Genomic DNA, 18,173 nt, shown 5'->3' with positions numbered 1-18,173 from the left:
TATGAAGGAGAATTATTGCAATGGTAAACATTTTTCAGATGATCCTCTGAGTCCAAATAAGACTCTTAATTTACTTAAGGGCGAGTTCAAAAAAGTTTTTTTTTTTTTAAAGTACCTTCAATTTTAATTATTTGAAATAACCCACCATCTCTATTTGCTAGCAGTAATAAACCATGGATAAATATATAACATTAAAGAATGTCAAAGTATCTAAAAGAGAAAATAAATGTTTATATGTTCCCATGGTTTTATGAAAATAAGCTATTGCTATCGTAAATAATAAAGATTTTTATTTTATTTTTATGTTTAGGATTTCATGAACTATTTAGAAAAAATTCAGAACATATCTTGAATACAAATTTAACATAGAACATTAAATTTCTCAACGAATAAGACAGAACCCACTAGAGATTGGTTTAGAACTCATATTTTAAAAGCTAAAAATTGGTTTCAAGAAGATAATCCACCCTTCCCAACCATCTCCCACTCAACTTAAATATCGCGTTTAACTTTATATAAAAATGCACACTCTGTTGAAAATGAAATAAAATAATTTACATATGAGGATAAGTTGATTAGGAGTGTGGTCAGAAAATTACAAAAAAACTCAAAAAATATATTTATTGGTACCGACGTTTCGGCCAGAATTTCCAGCTTCATCAAAATCTTATTTGATTCTCGACGCAATGCACTATGCAGTTAGTCCGGTATGATGATAATACCAATATATATAGGATATTTTTTACTTAGGATCAATGAAAAGTGTCTAATAAATAAAATATTTGGATAACCTATTGGCAGTCTTTAATGATACTTCATTATTAAATAAAAAAACTGTTTGCTTTAAACGAGAAAACAGAAACATTAAAAGAAATGAGCTCATTGCGATAATCTGCCGCTACAAATATTCCTGATGACGTGTCGTGCTAATTCCCATTTAATAGCTCATTTCAGTCACATGCTAATTAAAATGAGGTCAAGAGAAATGATATCCCCATTTCTGCTAATGAATCAAGATATCCTTAATTTATTTATTAGAAGTCATTTCCTTTCCATTATTATCATGTTCTCTTTATGAACGATTTGTAACGAAGAAGTAAAATATTGGAAAAGTTCATTAAAGTTGTTAGATCTTTAATTAGTTTTTTAATTTCTAATAATTTATAGCTTAGGGTTTCTAGATAGAAATCTTATTTTTGAAAAGAACATTAGTATAAATATCGAATCAATATACTTCCAAATAACCCCAGTACTCTAGTTTTGGATAAACTCATTTGTTTTTGTTTTGAAGCATTGAACCCTCTACTGTTTAACTCTTGAAACCAGTTCTATTGGCTGAGGCAGTAAGTATGCCTTAGAACAGTGGAGGGGCCCTAACCACGGGGAAAACCCAGTTTATTCCCCTTCACTACAGTACCTATCGACCAACTGATGCTCCAGGATTTTTCCTCAGGGACTTTTATTTTAGATATAAGTACGGTAACTCTTCAGTAGATTCCGACTGAATCTTTATACTTTGTACGTACGTTGTTCTTCTATTAACTCCTAATCTCAACTATTATAATTTTAATATGTAATTTCCTTCAAAGTTACAAAATAAATAATTATTACTCAATCTATTACTGAAACTAATTCAGACATACAGTATTCCATGTTCTACAAAATCCGATACAACTGCATGAAGTTCAACCTATACAGTAAAAAATACTTTTTGTAATTTCAAAATACATTTCTCCATAGCATTGGTTCAACAATATAAAAACGACAGATACAACATCCATTTCGCTGTCTAATAGCATTACATTTCTTGTGACTTCTCTTAACTTTACAAGACGTGGGTAATCCCATGGTTAATACCATATATGATAAGAGAAAATATGAAATATCGGAAAGTCAAACGTTATCATTTCTCTAGATCAGTTTTAATACAAAATCCAGATAAATTTTTGAATGGTATGTAAGTTGTTACTATGAGTGTTCCAGAATCTCGATTAACTTTTATTTCATACGCTTCATCGCAGCAATGAATTTCATTGAAGTAAATAAAGGAATATTTCTTCTTATTCTTTTTTTTAATAATTATTATGTTTGTATACATACCTTGTATACATTCCTTAAACTAGGGCCATCCTTATCGGTCCCAGGCGCCTTCTTTACTAACTCTCATACTATCTCTTACTTTATCATAGGATTCAACTATTTAACTTCTACACCACTGTATAAACCTCGGAGTCATCTAGGAACAGTACTTTTCCAGAAACAATATTTCTTAGGCCACAAGTAAATCTAAACTATAATTTCCGTGATAATGCCCTGACTCTTTTCATCATTCCTACATCCTATCTCCCGCCAATTCGACTATGGTTGCTTGATCTACGGAGGGATCTTTACTGGGCTAGAGATGCGACTAAAGAGACTCGTAAATCGCTGTATAAGATTTCTCTTCGTTGTTCCCTGGCGCTCTCATATATTCTGTGATATACCGAGTTGACGTTGTTTATGCTACTTCAGGCAATAACTCTCGGTTATTTTCTTTTCCTAGTCGTTAAAATGTACCTACATCCTTGTTCTTCTCACTCTACGTTCATCCATCCATTCATTAAATACCAGGTCCCAATCGATAGATTTATCCCTCTCATTCATCTGCCTACTTTGGAAAATCCTTGGTCATCCGTGAAACCTCCCTCTGGAACTATTTCTTTATCTATTCGTCAATCCACATCCGTTCTTTCCTTTGAACAAAACCTAATCCTTTATTCACTAAATAATCAAAAGACCTTGTCAACGTAAACAATCTGTATAGTCATTAATTACGTAAATACAACATTTTTAAAAATATATACCAGATGAATAACCATAAATTCAACACTATCTAATTCTTGTAAGGAATTTTTGTCCCAGAAAAAAAAAAATTATTTCAATCATTCTTCTGTATTACTGCAAATATTTCATCGATTTTGTTTTCATTTCAGTGCAATATTTGTACAAAAAAATTTGAATTGGAACTATTTCTTTTTACTCTTTTTTAGTTTTCTTTCAACTGCAAAACTAATATACATATAGCGTTATAAAATCTTTTAATAGTGCTATAAAAGGACGGATGTCACCTGCTTGTTATACATTCCACTTGGATCATCAGTATGCCAGATGGATCTGTCGGTCCCATTGGCTCAAAATAATAGCCCGTCATCCGAATAGGTTTCTTTGATTTTATTCTTAACAGTTTTCAGTGGTCTTTGAATCCTGTCCTATGTGTAATTTCTTTAAAACATTTGCAATTCAATACCACAATTAAAATTATTGTATATTGGTGTCCTCTTTTGTTTGGCCCGTATTTTATTGAACAAAATTAAATTCAGGTTAGTCCTGCAAAATTAGACAACTCACACGTTCAAAAAATAATGAAGCGACCTTCCTTTTCCTTACAAAAATGGTTATGTAATTTTTTTTTTCTGATCCGTGCGGTTTCTGAGATATGGAAGAAACAAACACTATTCTAGTCAAATTAGACCCTAATCCTAATATTAACGAAACAAAACAGTGAAGTGTTTTATATTTTTAGTAATGTACTTGGGCATTATGTACGAAAAAGTATGTTTAGGACTTTTTGCCCCATTTTGGGATAGAGGAGAGGTGGATGTGGTAAAAATCGTGTGCTTTGCGCAGTCTTTTGCTTATATTTCGAAAATTATAGGCTTCAGCAAAATGAGTTATATATAAAGTTATAAACACATTAAATTTTTTTTAAAAAATCTATAACTCTTTTTAACTATGTAGTTTCTGAGACATGGAGGGGGTAAAATATCTATTCAATCGCATGTCTAGATATTGCCTCTAAAAATTCCTAAAATTGTATGTTATAAAAAAACAATTCGCTCTATATTTCAGAAGTTATTGTGCTTAAAAAACTTCGGTTTTGAGAAGGAGGGAAGAAAGATGAGTGTTATCTGTGTTTTTCTAATACATCGAAAAGTATACTACATTGCTTGGGTTCTTTACAAATTCAAATTACATTAAAGTTCTAACAAGAGTGGTCGTATAACGCTATACTTATCCTAATTTTTGGTTTCTGTCTATCCATTATATGTTGAGTATAATTAGGATCAATCATTGAAGTGATATGGAATACTGTAGCACATAATACCCTCCTATAGGATTCTGAATTCTGAGGCTGGGTTACCTGCAATGACTCCTGTGATCCCTTTTGTGGAATCTTCCCTTCTGGTCGTTGACCTTCCTCCCTGAACAGCTGATCCTTTGTCAGCATATTCCTTTTAAAACTGGAAGGAAAAATGAATGTGGCCGTCTTCATCGTTACCAACAAGGTTTCGAATGATTGTTATGACCTTAGCAGTACTCAGCGCAAGGCAGGACATAAGGCTGGAATCATTTTGTCGTAGGACCTTCATTTTTTCCTCACTTTTAAATGATATTGGCGTTAAATGCGTAAATCTACTTCCTTAATCAGTACGGTTCAATTATGAATTTATTATTTAATATTTGCTGGATATGCCTCTTTAATAATCATTTATACGCATATAAATGATCTTAATCATCATTTCCTGTTATTAGAAGCCTTATTAACCTAATACAAAAAAAAAATTTCCCATAATTTCGTTATTATTTTTAATACAGTTAATGATGAAGGTTCATTACTCTTTCGTCACATTTTTGCCAAAGAAAGGAATACTCATATAAATAAATCTATAGACCTGTAGATTGTTCATTAAAAGAAATACAATCCATACAATTTAATAAGATATTTTTCTTTTATGATAATACACCAAAGAACCTTAATCTTCAGCCTAGTACATCTACTTGAACATCCATAGATGTGGACTTGTACGCAGCAATATTTTATAATCATAAGATGGAAATATATAAGAAGGTAGCTTAAATGTTGGATAATATTCAAGAATACTCTACAATAAATTCGGATGGTTGGCGACATCATTATTGGATTCTGACATTTTATGACACAGTCAATCAAAGTTATAATTTCCTGAATATTGACATATCATTGTACACCATGACTATCGACCAATGTTTGGCACAACAAGCGATCTTGAGAATTTAAGAAATTAAGCGTTATAATTTAAATATATTGTATTATGTTGAAAAATCTATCCAAGTAGGATCAAGAAAGAAAGAGATGGTTGATTCTAATCGTTTTATAGTTCGTTGGAATCTACCATTTATTAATATTTGCGCACATGTTTGTTTAAATTAAAAATATATTCCATGTGTTTTTGAATTTATTTAAAAAATTACTTCTGGATAAAGAGAAGGCATTAAAATTTTCTTGGGTCGAACTTTCATTTTCAGTTGAACTCAACAAATAGTTCTGTCGTCCGACAAAAATCTGATCATGAGTAAAACCACTAATATTGAAAGAATACAATAAATAGCTCAAATAATTAAAACATCTGCTTGGGTAAATGAATAATTTAAATTATCAACTAATTTATAATAATGTATTTATAAAAACTATAAAAAAAATATAAAATAAGTGCAGGATGGAGTGGTTAAAAAGCTGTAAACGGTATTTGGTATGTATTCCAATCCTTACCTCGTAAATGTCTTTTTATGATATATAGGTTTTTAGTTAAAGTACGTGTTATAAGAGATATTCCAGACTATACTATCTATATAATCTTAAATATTTACGTTTTACAATTGTGTATTTAAAGAGTTTAAGCAATTATTCCTGAAGTAATGGTAAAGTATTAGATGAATGTGCAGGTAACGAATAAGAAGAAATTCACGATAATGTTTAATTAGTTTATTTCACTTACACTCATAAATATCAAGTCTGTGCACATGGTTTTATTAAACTTCAAAACTGTTACCAAAATCTGCCAAAGAGCTACCGTCAGAATCGAATAATAATCGATACCTAAAGTCCGTACGTGTAGGTAACGAACTACAAATTTAAAATTATTTTCATTTTTTATCTTCTCGTCTATGAGATTTATACTGATTAGTTCTTTAATAGCTTGTAGCTTAATTCCTTTCTTTTTAAAATGAAGCTTAAATAGTCCCTTATTTAACTTGAAAAATGTAACAAATATAATTACGTGTAAATAAGAATTTCAGATTTTATCTATAAACAATTCCTTGAATATTAAATCATTTTCTAATGGTTACTCAATGCTTTTATAAGCATTTCGTTCTGAATTTTCGAGAGACATTTCAGAACAAGTTACAGTTAACATTCTTGGAGATTTCCTTTGTGAGATACCTTCTTATATCTTCATTTAACGTTTGTTTCAATTGAGCTGATTTTTATTAAATTAATTATTATTATTTATTAGACGGAGGTGATCATGTAATTGCTTAGGTGGAGTTTTAATTGCTTTGATGAGTTATCTCACTTACAAAGGGAAGTACGTACGCGGGATCACCGATTTCTTGAAATTTTATTTGGTTTGATACCAGATTGAAAAATATTAAACATGTGTCTCAGGGTTCTTGCCAATGGACTCTAGGAACAAACAAAATATTTTAAATAATTTTTTATAGCACAATATGTCGCTCTACCGGCTCCACTATGTATCCCTTGATATCCCTCCTCCTATTTGCTCCACTTATACTTAATGGTTATTATATGTTATTACAATTCGTTGTTTTTTTTGTGAAATAAAGTCAAAAGATTTTGATAGTTTTGACAGTTTTTAATCAGGTTTAAGTGTTCAAAATATTACAAGAATAATATAGCTTCCAGCAAATTAGCCAAAATTTTTTTTTTAGTAAAATCAAGTCAGATTCGTTTGTATTGTATCTTTTAAATACGAATTTTCATATAAATCAAAAAATAGAAATTTTTGGACTTCATTGGAGGAGATTTTTTTTCTTCTTTTTCCGCGTTCTCAAAATAAATTTATAACTCCCCACAATTTTATCCAAATCCAACTACAGTTGTAGGAAAGTTGAATTTACGCTATTTCAACCCATTTGAATATATTTTATGGCCTTTTATGGGATAAAAAGTAGTTTCAAATTAAGAAAATTTTCATAGACGTTTTATTTTATATCACCGGTTCCAATTTGTTTACAAAGATTCAGTCAAGAGAAGTCAAGTTCAAAGATTAGTTTCTTACCATTTCTATTGGACATTTAGGTAAATAATTATCTATATTTCAAGGTTTAAGAATAAATGTTATCATTTTTTTTTAATAAAAGGAAGTAAAAAAGGCTATAAAATACTTGGCAAATGTTTTTTTATTTATTAGTTAGCTTTGAGCGAAATTTCTGTAAACCTGTATTATCAGAGGGAATCAGCGGAAAATTCTGAATTAAATGGTAGGAGCACCTTAACAATATAAAACATTGAGATATATTTCGTTGCTTCACATTGATTATCTACTTCAACACCGTATTATGACCGTGGATTTATTATTGGGCGACTCTTGCAAGACATGTTAAATCTGGTTCATTCCATTATTTATTCATAGTTAAACCTTTTATAATAGGAATCCACAAAAAATTATGGTTATTTTCAAATATAATATTTCTTTGTTTAGCATTATTTAAATCTATAAAAGTTATTGCACTAGCTCCATATTCAGAGTAGATGTAGGTGTACGAGATGGTAATCTGGCGCCTTCTTTGCCGTCATCGACTGAAATAGCAACTGAATCCCCTCCCTACAATTTTAAAATTCTTCGTTTATCCTGAAACTTATTGTTAGTCTTGTATTTATTGTTATTTATTTATGATATTTAAATGGTATAATGATTTTATAAAATATTTAGTTAAAGTTACACTTTAAAAAGCTTAAATTTGAATTTTATTTTATTATAAAAAAAAATTACTATCTCCTGATTATAGTTTAATATTTATTTTATAAATCCAAAATTAAATCAGAAAGTTAAGCTGATCATATCCACTATTTTATAAATCGTGATTGGCTAAAATACTTCGCAGTGAGGAATCATTGATATTGTTGACACTGTTTTAATTGGACCAGTATTGATGTACTTCGATAAAAATATTTGAAGAAAATCAAAAAACTATTTAAATTTCCCGTTGCGTCATTACTGTGTAAACTCTTCAATCAAGCCTAAACAAATAAACAAAATACCCAAGAGTTGTTTTCGGAGATGTTTTGTCTAGAACGCAAATCGTTTATGAGCGTAATTTCGAATACTCAACAAAAACAACTCTATATTATTTCCGTTCTAGGAATTGTGCGTAAAAATAAAATTTAAACTGTATTTGCCAGTCAATTTTTCTCGAAGGTTTAGTGATGAAGTTATGGATCTCTCGACTGGTTCTAAATTAACTTATTAAAATTTTAATAAAACAGTTAATAGACGTTGTTATTAAATTTAAACGCACTCCTCTTGCTGATTACATTCTTTTGGACGATTCTTTGATTGATTTTATTTTTTACTTTATTCCTTTTTTTTTTAAAGAAATATTGATTGAAAAACAATTAAAATTTCAGTATTTCGTGTTTTTTACCCTAAACTAAAAATTAGCGATTACACAAATTAATGTTAAAATATATATTATTTTAAATTTCAATAAATAAAACATAATTAATATCCGTAAATCCGATTTGAATCCTCATTTAGGTACTTCGTCGATTGTCCAAAAGTAAAAAGATAAACTTCTACATGATTTAAGTTAACTTTTAGCATATACGATTTAAAACCTCTTTCTTGCTTAAGCTGTATTCAAGAAATACTTTATCTTTTCCTTGAAGGCCTTTGACAAATTTTATTAGCTGTTTTCTTATTAATTCCTTTTTATGAATTGAATAAAAATAAATACATAATAATTTATAGTACCAAGTTCTTGATAACACAAAATACACTTCTATTTCTTCGGCTCTCTAGAATATAGAATCAACTCAATGCTTGGAGTCTCGATTCACAAGTATTTAATGCAGGTTAAAGGGAAAGTTTTCATCTTTTAACAAGTTATAATTTTTTTGTTCCTTTTCTATAAAATATTCAAATTGCTTTAAATATTAATTTTAGAATCATACAAAAAAATATTTCTTGGGTGATGAATTCAACAAGGAATCGTTTCATGGAAAAAAAATCTTCAACCTTCGACTTTGAAAAATGCACTCACGGCCCAGACAGAAGTTAGATAAGGATAGAGTAAACAAGGTGAGCTGTTGAATTATTTAAATCAGATAGGACAAACAGAAGAGGATTTAAAATTTTAATTTACCCTTCCGTCAGCTGGTAGCAGACTGTTAATAAGTAAAACTCTCCTAGAAGAAATAATTTCAAGTATAAACAAACACAAAGGGCCAAAGCAAACTTGAGGTGTCAGCTATATGATTTACAAGGAATTTGAACCAAAATATTTTTAGAAATAGGAAGTGTGTGCATTAAGGTCGAACGAATAGCCTATTTTTACGAAGTGGTGCGACTGAGGATCTAGAAAATGCGTCTTATCAAGCTAGACATGATTTCACCATGATAATAGCTGTAATAAATAATAAATACTTGCCCTGCCTTTGAAATTTACTTGAGAAAAATATTAATATCACATTGTCCATTTTGTAATTATATTTCGTGCAAAAATAAAATTTTAAAAGTGTACACGGCGGTCAAACTCTGGGGTCCTATATTGAAATAACAATAAGCTTTGGGGGCTTTAAATATCATAATGTTATAGCATAAATCGCATGAAACGATATAAGGTGATAAATCTACGAAAAGGTTCCAAATCATAGACGAATTTTAATATTTATATTAAATTAAAAATTTGAGAATATGGTCGGGAGTTGCGATCGGTGGAGCAGAAATAAACCAAAATAAGTGAAACTAAATTTATTTCTGTCGACGTTTCGGCCTTTATTTATATTTAGGGGCTTTATTGTCTCTACAAAATAAAATGAGAAATTCATAATATATATAAAAAAAAAAATACAATATTATAAGAAATTAACAAGATAAAAAATAATATACGATAATACTGTAATACAAAGTTCGCTTTGGTTTTATCGCTCTGATGATAGACCTGTTTTTATAGGTACAGGTCTAGCATATAGTCCAAAAATATAATGAATTTTACTAATTTGTATTTATTTCTTCTCCAATGACCTTACAGATCTTTTTCTCACATCCACGGTCATCGTCGAACAGATATAAATTCAAAATTAGGTATTAAAATTAATCTAAAAAATTGATATTTTATTCCGATATACAATTTATTTGAATTTATACTTAATTTACTTAATTAATGAGCTCCAGATTTATTTCCAGCTCCAGACGCTATTTCAAACTAAGAATGCATTCGAACTTGATTAGTTTATTTTTTTTTTAATAAAAATTTAATTATTTTATCTGAAAAATTTAATATTGTTATTATATTATTTTTTTTTTAAAGTCATATATTTATTTTCATTATATAATTTATTTTATTATCCCGAAACAAATTGAGGTTATATGATTTGATCATTTTTATCTTTTTTATACGCAATTGTTGATTAAAAAATGGTCTACATCCCTTATATATTTACATTACTTAAAGAAACTTTATCATAAGGCTTTGTTAAGTGTGGATTAATTGAAGGGTTGGAGTAAGTCAACTTATTACTGGAGAGTGAATTTCTAATTAAATTATCTCCAATGTGAAAGCTCAAAATAAACTATATTTTATGATAAAGCAAAGTTTGAAAGGGATAATAGTTTAATATTATCAATATTAAACCGTGCCTACATCAAATTCTTTCTCAAAACTAGATAATAACGTTCTAATTTTTAAATAGCCATTTTGCATTACAGTCCCAATGAAGAGAATCGTGATCTGCCTCATTGGAGGAAACGGTGAGCTCAATTGGTGCTAATTAGTGCACCGTCCACGTCTCTTTGTGACCTATTTCCGGAATCACTCTATTAGCCAAACAGAATATTCAAAGCGGAACCAATCAGTATTTTGATTGTGAATCCTACTTAATTAATGAACTTGAATTGTAATTCTTGTTAAAACAATGACTTACGGGGCTGCAATAGTTGTATGATGTTTAAATTTTAATGAACTGAGAAAAAAAATTTATAATTATTTAAAATTGGTTTTTTAAGCAGTCATACATACGTTTATTGTTAATGATTCATGAACATCTAAAATCAAATTCGAAAATTTCAACTTCGTATAGGCTTGACCATAAGGATAGATTCGGTTTTTATAACATATCGAATTTAGTAAGTGCCAAACAAGTTTGATATTGATGACTAAAATCTTGACAATTTTCACAGTGAGCACGCAGTCAGAGCGTGACACGGACTGGATCACAAAAGGTGAAATTGCTTGACATGGCTCATGTTATTCAATGAATCTGATTAAATTTATCGAAACATATACTTCAGCATTTCTTTAAATATAATTTTCACTTTTTGCCATATTATCTCCTGTTTCGAATGTCTTCGAAGGGAGAACACGAGGGAGTGTATTTTGTATCTGTTACCTCGAATACTCGAAATATGTTTTACTTTCACTTACCTATATACGGAATACATAGTAAGCGGAGCTACATATTATAATCGTGAAAAATTGGAATTCGAATTTTTAACAGAAATATGTTGACATGTTTTGCAAAATGTCTTTGTGTCCTTTTGACTTGTGTGTAAGTGACAGTGAAATTAGATGATGTTAAAGTACTTTTTATTGGTTTTGAATTTTTTTTTAAGCATTAATATTAATATCCTTTTAGCGGTTTTTAAGCATTAATGAAATTACTTTTTATCTGTTTTTCAAAACAAAATAAGAGAGAATAACTAACTTCCTTACTAACGGAGCTCTGCTGATCATGATTTTTATTTGATGATATTCTCTCAATAATTTAACTGCCAAATTATTTCATAGTCACATAATTAATAATTTAGAAGAGGAAACAATGCTTGTCGAGGCAAACCTTGATAATCATTAGTCTAGAATTTACTACTGAAATTCGTTATGTCTTTAACATTATGTACAAATTTGGCCTTTATCAATTAAGTTAAACTTGATGAAAAATGTTAAATGTTATAATTAATTTAAGATTTTGTTGGTTTTGAATCATTCATTCGATATAACAATGTGCTTTTATCAACCCGCCAGCTGTTAATAGCTAGTTCATCACAACGAATCTTGGTTTTTTTTATTATTATAATTTACCCTTCTCTGGCGCGAGAGCTTCATTTTCACAAGTTAGTTATCGCTATCGAGTATCACGAACTCTCAATCTGCAAGAGACTTAGATATATTGACGCAGAGCAGATTTCCTTTCCTTTTTACTCCAACGTGAGTACATCTTCTTCATCATTATTTTTTATCTTTCAATATAATTAATTATAATAATAATGTGAACACCCATGGGTTCAGTACTTTGTAAGGAAGCACTGTTTGCCCATGAAGAGTCAGGGGTCAGTACTTTGTTAGGAAGTACTGTTACTAGACTAACGGTTGTACAAGGAGGCGATTTGGTCAGAATCATGCTCAACCGTCAGATTTTTCTCAAGTTAAGGGTACCCACTTTATGAAGCTGGGTTGAGCTCAGAAGAGCATAACCCTCAGATTTAACTCACGGTTACAGTGTAACCAAAAATAATCTGACCAGCCGGGTCCTTGGAGTTAGTAGCATTGTGCCTTACCACAGTGCCATTGCACTTCCAAAATAGAGTCATTCTATAATTAAAATAAGCCAAAAAATTTCCTTCAAGAAAATTTTATTTATTGCATCAAATAAACACAGCAGTGTCATAGTAACCAGATTATCAGAATTATTCAAAATATAACTATTTTAGTTTTCCAAAAAAGGGAAGAGGCTAGTTTAGGATATTCCATCAACTAGTGGATCCTTATCAATTATTTTTATAATGCATTAATTTAGAAATTAATTTACAACTTGATTTGTATGTTTAGATTTTAATTTAAAATCTGTTTAAATTAATGAAGATGTTCAGATGAAGATAATGGTCATAATGAAAACGATTGTTAACAACTATTTTTGTTTCCCTTTTGACCGCAACCCTGACCATCTTCTTTATTATTTGAAATTATAAGGTCAACTATTCATAAATATAAAATCTGTTTAATTGAGAAATCTGTATAATTTGTTGTTTTAAGATTGATAAATTTGCGTACTTCTTTAGAAAATTTCATGGGATATTGGTAAAAGTGATCAGGTGACATTTTTTGAGTTTGTTACTATCTACTTGTGATCGAACTAAATCAAAGTTTTATTATTGAAATAATTGTTAGTTTTGTCAATTCTAGGGTATATTGGAATTTCGTTCAAACATAGGCAGAAACGCAATAATTTCTCCTGATCACTTTATCTCTTAACTTATTTATTTATTTGTATATATTATTTTAGATTTTTTAAGCAACTATAACTAATAGTTATTAGATATTAATTAATTAATTTTTAATGTTGAATCCGATATTGTTGAGGTAATGATAAACTATTCAGTGCGAGAGACATTTTGGTCCTCCGGAAAGAATAAATAACAGTATATTTAACTTTAAGTCTTAATTATGAGAGATTGTGGATGACAATACAATTTTTTTTAAATTTAAACTTCATAATAAATAACATAATCAAAATATCTGTGTAATATATAGAATGATACATAACGTACATGGTTTTGTAACATATGTGATTAATTTGACCAATTTTCAAAAGTAATGAAAAAGCGGGTACATCATCGACCAGCTTTCTACTTCAACTATATTTCACAGTAAATTTATCCTGTTTTCATTAAATGTTAATGATCCTCGAAGATTAAAAAAAAATATGTTAATTTATGATGCCTATAATGTTATTTCGATTAAAAAATAGTTTATTAGAGAAATATAAAAATATCACAAAGACGTTCAATAGCGTTCATGTTGAGATTTCTGGCAGGACCTCCTCCTTGCTAACATAATTCTTTAATATTTATGTTCGCCATTCTGTTTTATTTGGCGATGGCTATTTGCGGAGAGCGTGTTAGGAAAGTATTTGTGCACCAGAATCAGGGATAGCGCACGTGAAATATAGTGAACATTCGCCATGCGACATCGCTATATATTTATCCACTTAAACAGTGATCAATTCTAGGATACTAAAAGGCATGTTTAGATTTAAACATCGGTGTAATTTTCAATTAATCAGAATTTTGTACAAAAACAATTAAACCCTGCGTTTTCGTAATTGATTTTTCCTGAAATTACTAAAAAGGTAACAAGAGTCATTATTTGTGAATATATTAATTAGTTTAAAAACGAAGTCAAGGATTTTTCTATTAATGCGGGTTACCATTAGTTACAGTATTTATCTTAATTTACTACCAATAAAATGAAAATTAAAGACTGAAAGAAATACGTTTATCTAACCTATATTAACCCACTTAAACATATATTAATTAAATTTATGCTAGTACATTATATCACTTCGACCTTTATTAAAATATAATAAAATCACTAACCCTCTGTTGGTAATTTTAGAAAATTTTTTTTAACATACATTTTCCTATTTTCGATCATAGACACTGCGTGTAACTAAATCTCCAGACTAACGAAAATGCATCACTAAATACCCCTATATATACAATTAATGAAGAAGGAATTATTAGATATTTATTGGGAGTCGGATTTTTCTTTCCGAGTTCTACGTCCAGGGGCCTGTTTCATAATGAAAGCTAATAGTATTAGTTTATAGTGCAAGTATAGAAACTAGTGTGGTAATAATACTAATACTTATTTTTTTTCATATAGGGAGGACTATTAGTGATATTACAGGAATTAAAAAATACTAAAGTACAAGTAACTATTGTACAAGTCAGTGTAATTGAGTTAAGATAAATCTACAAGACTAATAGTATTAGTTTTTACTTATTTATGAAACAGGGCCCAGGATGGCTACATTGGGCTGAACTATATTTTATTCAAGTTATAATTATATAAAACAAATTATAATTTGATTTTATATTCACCTCAGAAACAATTTCACAATACTTTTTTATATGATTGAAATAACGACTATATATCTACAAAATTCGTCCTTAACAGTAAGTAAGGAGTGAGTGTATTTACAAATATGGAAACGACAATATCCAAAGTCCTCTTTCCTTTAATTCATTGTTTTGGATAACTGCACGATCGCCATATACCCTCATTAGCTTAGATAGGTACCTTATGTAACTTAGGATTAATTAAATCTCATATTTCAATGTACTTAATTTGTTATAATACTTTTACTGTTATTGATACATTCTGTTATTAATTAAATGGTCAAATCTTGATTTTTGTGTTATTCAAAACTTAAATAAAAGTTCTTCAAAGATTTTAGTTAGGAATAAGTGTTTCTTCGAGTATATACCAACTATTAGAAGGTATTTGAAGTTGATGTTCTCAATAATTAATTAAATAATATTTTGGCTAAAGAAAATCAATTTTGGGGAGTCACAACTATCGCTCTCAACGACTCATAATTAATTTAAAAAACAATACATTATTTTTCATAAAAGATCTATAAATTGTACTCTTTCATTAAATTACCATGAAAAAATGATATGTTCATAAATTCAGATAGTGAAATTGGTCTCGGCAACCTATGAGGAAGCACTAGCATTGAAGAGAGCTCATTCAACCCTCCCCTTTTCGTCATAACACACAGAGACTGTTTACTATGATGTTGGCTAAAGAGGCAGCCTACATTAATACATGTGCTGTATAAAGGGGCCAGGTCAAGAACCGCATGCGAATAACAACTTGTACATCACGTGAACTAAATTCGTCGTCATCCTTATCGTTAATCGTAAATATCTCTCTATCTCCCAGACGGCACTTCCGATATTATCTCAAAAACACTTTCCTTTTAAAAATTCAGTCAAAACAATTTTTTTTTTTCATTCTGCTGAATTTTTTAATCGCTGTTACTCTCTATTATCTATTTGAAAGATACTATGTATGAAAAAAAAAATTCTTCAATTAGTCTTAGTCCGAATTAATTTACAGTAATCGTTCAAGTGTACAAATATAGTAACACACAGTGAGCTATTGACCTCTTCGTTATTATTATTAAGTACTCTTTTCCATGGAATTCAAAAACTATTATCGATAAAATTTTGGTATAACTGTGTGTTAGTTACTAACCGTGAAAAACGCGATGAGTTTAGATAAATTAGGAAACTAATTCTAGAACTGAGATACAAAACCAGTCCATTAAAACACGATAAATCGCTTAAACGAAAATATTATCAGATTAATGATTTATTATAATGGTTGTTTGAGAATGGTTTATTTCATTATTAACGCACACAATTTTGATCCAAATATACTCTCAACTTTTATTTTTAGAAATTCTCCACCATTTTGGCTCTCGAGCCATTTTCAAAGTAAAAGTTGAGAGTATATTTGAATCAAAATTGTGTGTGTTAATAAAAAAATATTATTATGAGAGATAGTTGACCGTGGATGACTTATACGAGGAGAAGATGGTTGGGGGTGCGGTCAAAATAAAACACAAATAAGTTTATGTAATTCACGATTAAATAAGTTACATCAACTTACTTGTGTTTTATTTTGACAGCACCCACAACCATCTTCTCCTGGTTTAAAAAATATTATTATTTTTTTAAAGATAAACTATACAGTTATAGTTTAAAGTTAATAATGACTTTATAACAAAAAAAACAAAACAAATATTTCTTTGATATTGAAAAACTCCATATGTCAATAAAACAAACAAAAAAGAAATATATAAAAATTAATGAGCAACTATTGCATATCTTAAAAACTGGTGAAGTGTCTAGAGGTGATGGAATAACAAAGAATTGAAAACACGGGACATTGCTTATTGGACATATATAGGGCCGAAAACCGAGGTTAGTGGAAACTTGAAAACTCAGGTAGTGGTTTGGTGATTCTCACACAACGAATATAACAAAATTTCAATTTGAAATTTTTTCACCAATAATCGAAGTCATAAAGATGCTATGACTATGGTAAAGTGAACTTTAGAAAATCATTTAACATTTAATTATTTACTTTGAAATATCGTTTCAGAAACAAGACGTTAATTAATCAAACTTTAAAATTTTCCGTTGTTTGAGAATCATCCATTTATTTTGCAACAATGAGCTCAACCTAATTATAATCCAAAGGCGTGGCTAGAAATAAATTTCTTGTCAAAACGTTGGCGAAAATAATGCTATTGAAGTAATTGTAACCGAATTATGAAAATCTCTATAACTGATGAGTGTTAATTTCGACAAATTTTGGCATAAGGACGCCTTCTACAATACTTTTAAAGAAACTATACAGAAAGATAACTAGAGCTAGTTCAACTTTAACTCCTTTATTAAGAAATGCTAATAAATATAAGTTTTACTGCAAAAAAAGGTTGTCCTAAAGGACTCATTTAGAAGTTTTTTTTTTAATCAGTTGGATTCAATGTTAAATATTAAAGTCATAACATCTGTTGTCCCCTTTAGCAGCTGCTAAGATTACATAAAAGAACTAATCAAAAACTCTGATCTTTTGAAATATTGATCAGATAAAAAACAAAAATGTTTATAAATAAAATGAAAATAACTACTTAATAATAAAAAAAAATCCAAACAGTTTTGTTCTAAATTGTTTAGTTGATTTTATTGGAAGTATTTCAGGAGTTTCTACGTCACAATCTGTTTTTAAAATCCCCATTCTATTTTGTAACAGATAGTGGAAAGTCTTAGTAAATATTTTTAAGTATTAGGCCTTCCTCGAATTCTTTTCAAATAAGAAATTCCTAGGTTAGAGTTCTCCTCATTATATTTCAATCCTATTAAGATCTTTCAAATAGTTTTTGTATGCATCTGGTATCTATCAAAAGATTATTGATTCATCTTCAGAAAATTAGCTATTAAAGACATTAAATCGGCCTAATTACAAAAATAAATTGTACCATTCTATTTTTGATGGCATACCAATTCATTGTGTTACCGGCTGAATTAGTTCTGATCTAATAGTTAATAACTCATAATTTATTTACTTTTCAAAGCCCTTTTTTAAAGTGCCCTTTTATAATTAATAATCCAATTATCGTGAGGGTGGAATTCAGTAAACCAATCAAGTAGAAGATCAAGAATAATAATTTGACCTTTTATTCGAAAATAATCTCAAATATTCAAAAGCATTAGGGGGCGAAGAAACAATGGGAAAATACAGTTTTAAAGCTGACTCCAAGAAACTTACCTTGATTA

At 29.2% G+C, this 18,173-nt stretch overlaps 1 protein-coding gene across 4 annotated transcripts in view; it reads left to right on the top strand.

Annotated features, from left to right (window-relative positions):
- TP53INP (Tumor protein p53 inducible nuclear protein) overlaps positions 1-18,173 on the top strand; it is a 64,729-nt gene that overhangs the window by 17,460 nt on the left and 29,096 nt on the right. The window contains exon 1 of one of the 4 annotated variants that reach the window (XM_014420903.2): positions 5,427-5,549. The exons of 1 other annotated variant lie outside the window; for it this stretch is intronic. In XM_014420903.2, coding sequence (XP_014276389.1) covers positions 5,517-5,549 — 33 coding nt within the window. In that variant the 5' untranslated portion in view covers positions 5,427-5,516. Of the gene's footprint in view, positions 1-5,426; positions 5,550-12,064; positions 12,247-18,173 lie in introns of those variants that run through there. 2 more of the 4 variants (XM_014420905.2, XM_024362276.2) reach the window with 2 other exon arrangements.

The sequence above is a fragment of the Halyomorpha halys genome, unplaced genomic scaffold (assembly GCF_000696795.3).
Source record: "Halyomorpha halys isolate HHAL.00 unplaced genomic scaffold, Hhal_1.1 Scaffold297.1, whole genome shotgun sequence".
NCBI lineage: Eukaryota > Metazoa > Arthropoda > Insecta > Hemiptera > Pentatomidae > Halyomorpha > Halyomorpha halys.
This window is presented reverse-complemented; position numbering and strand designations above follow the sequence as displayed.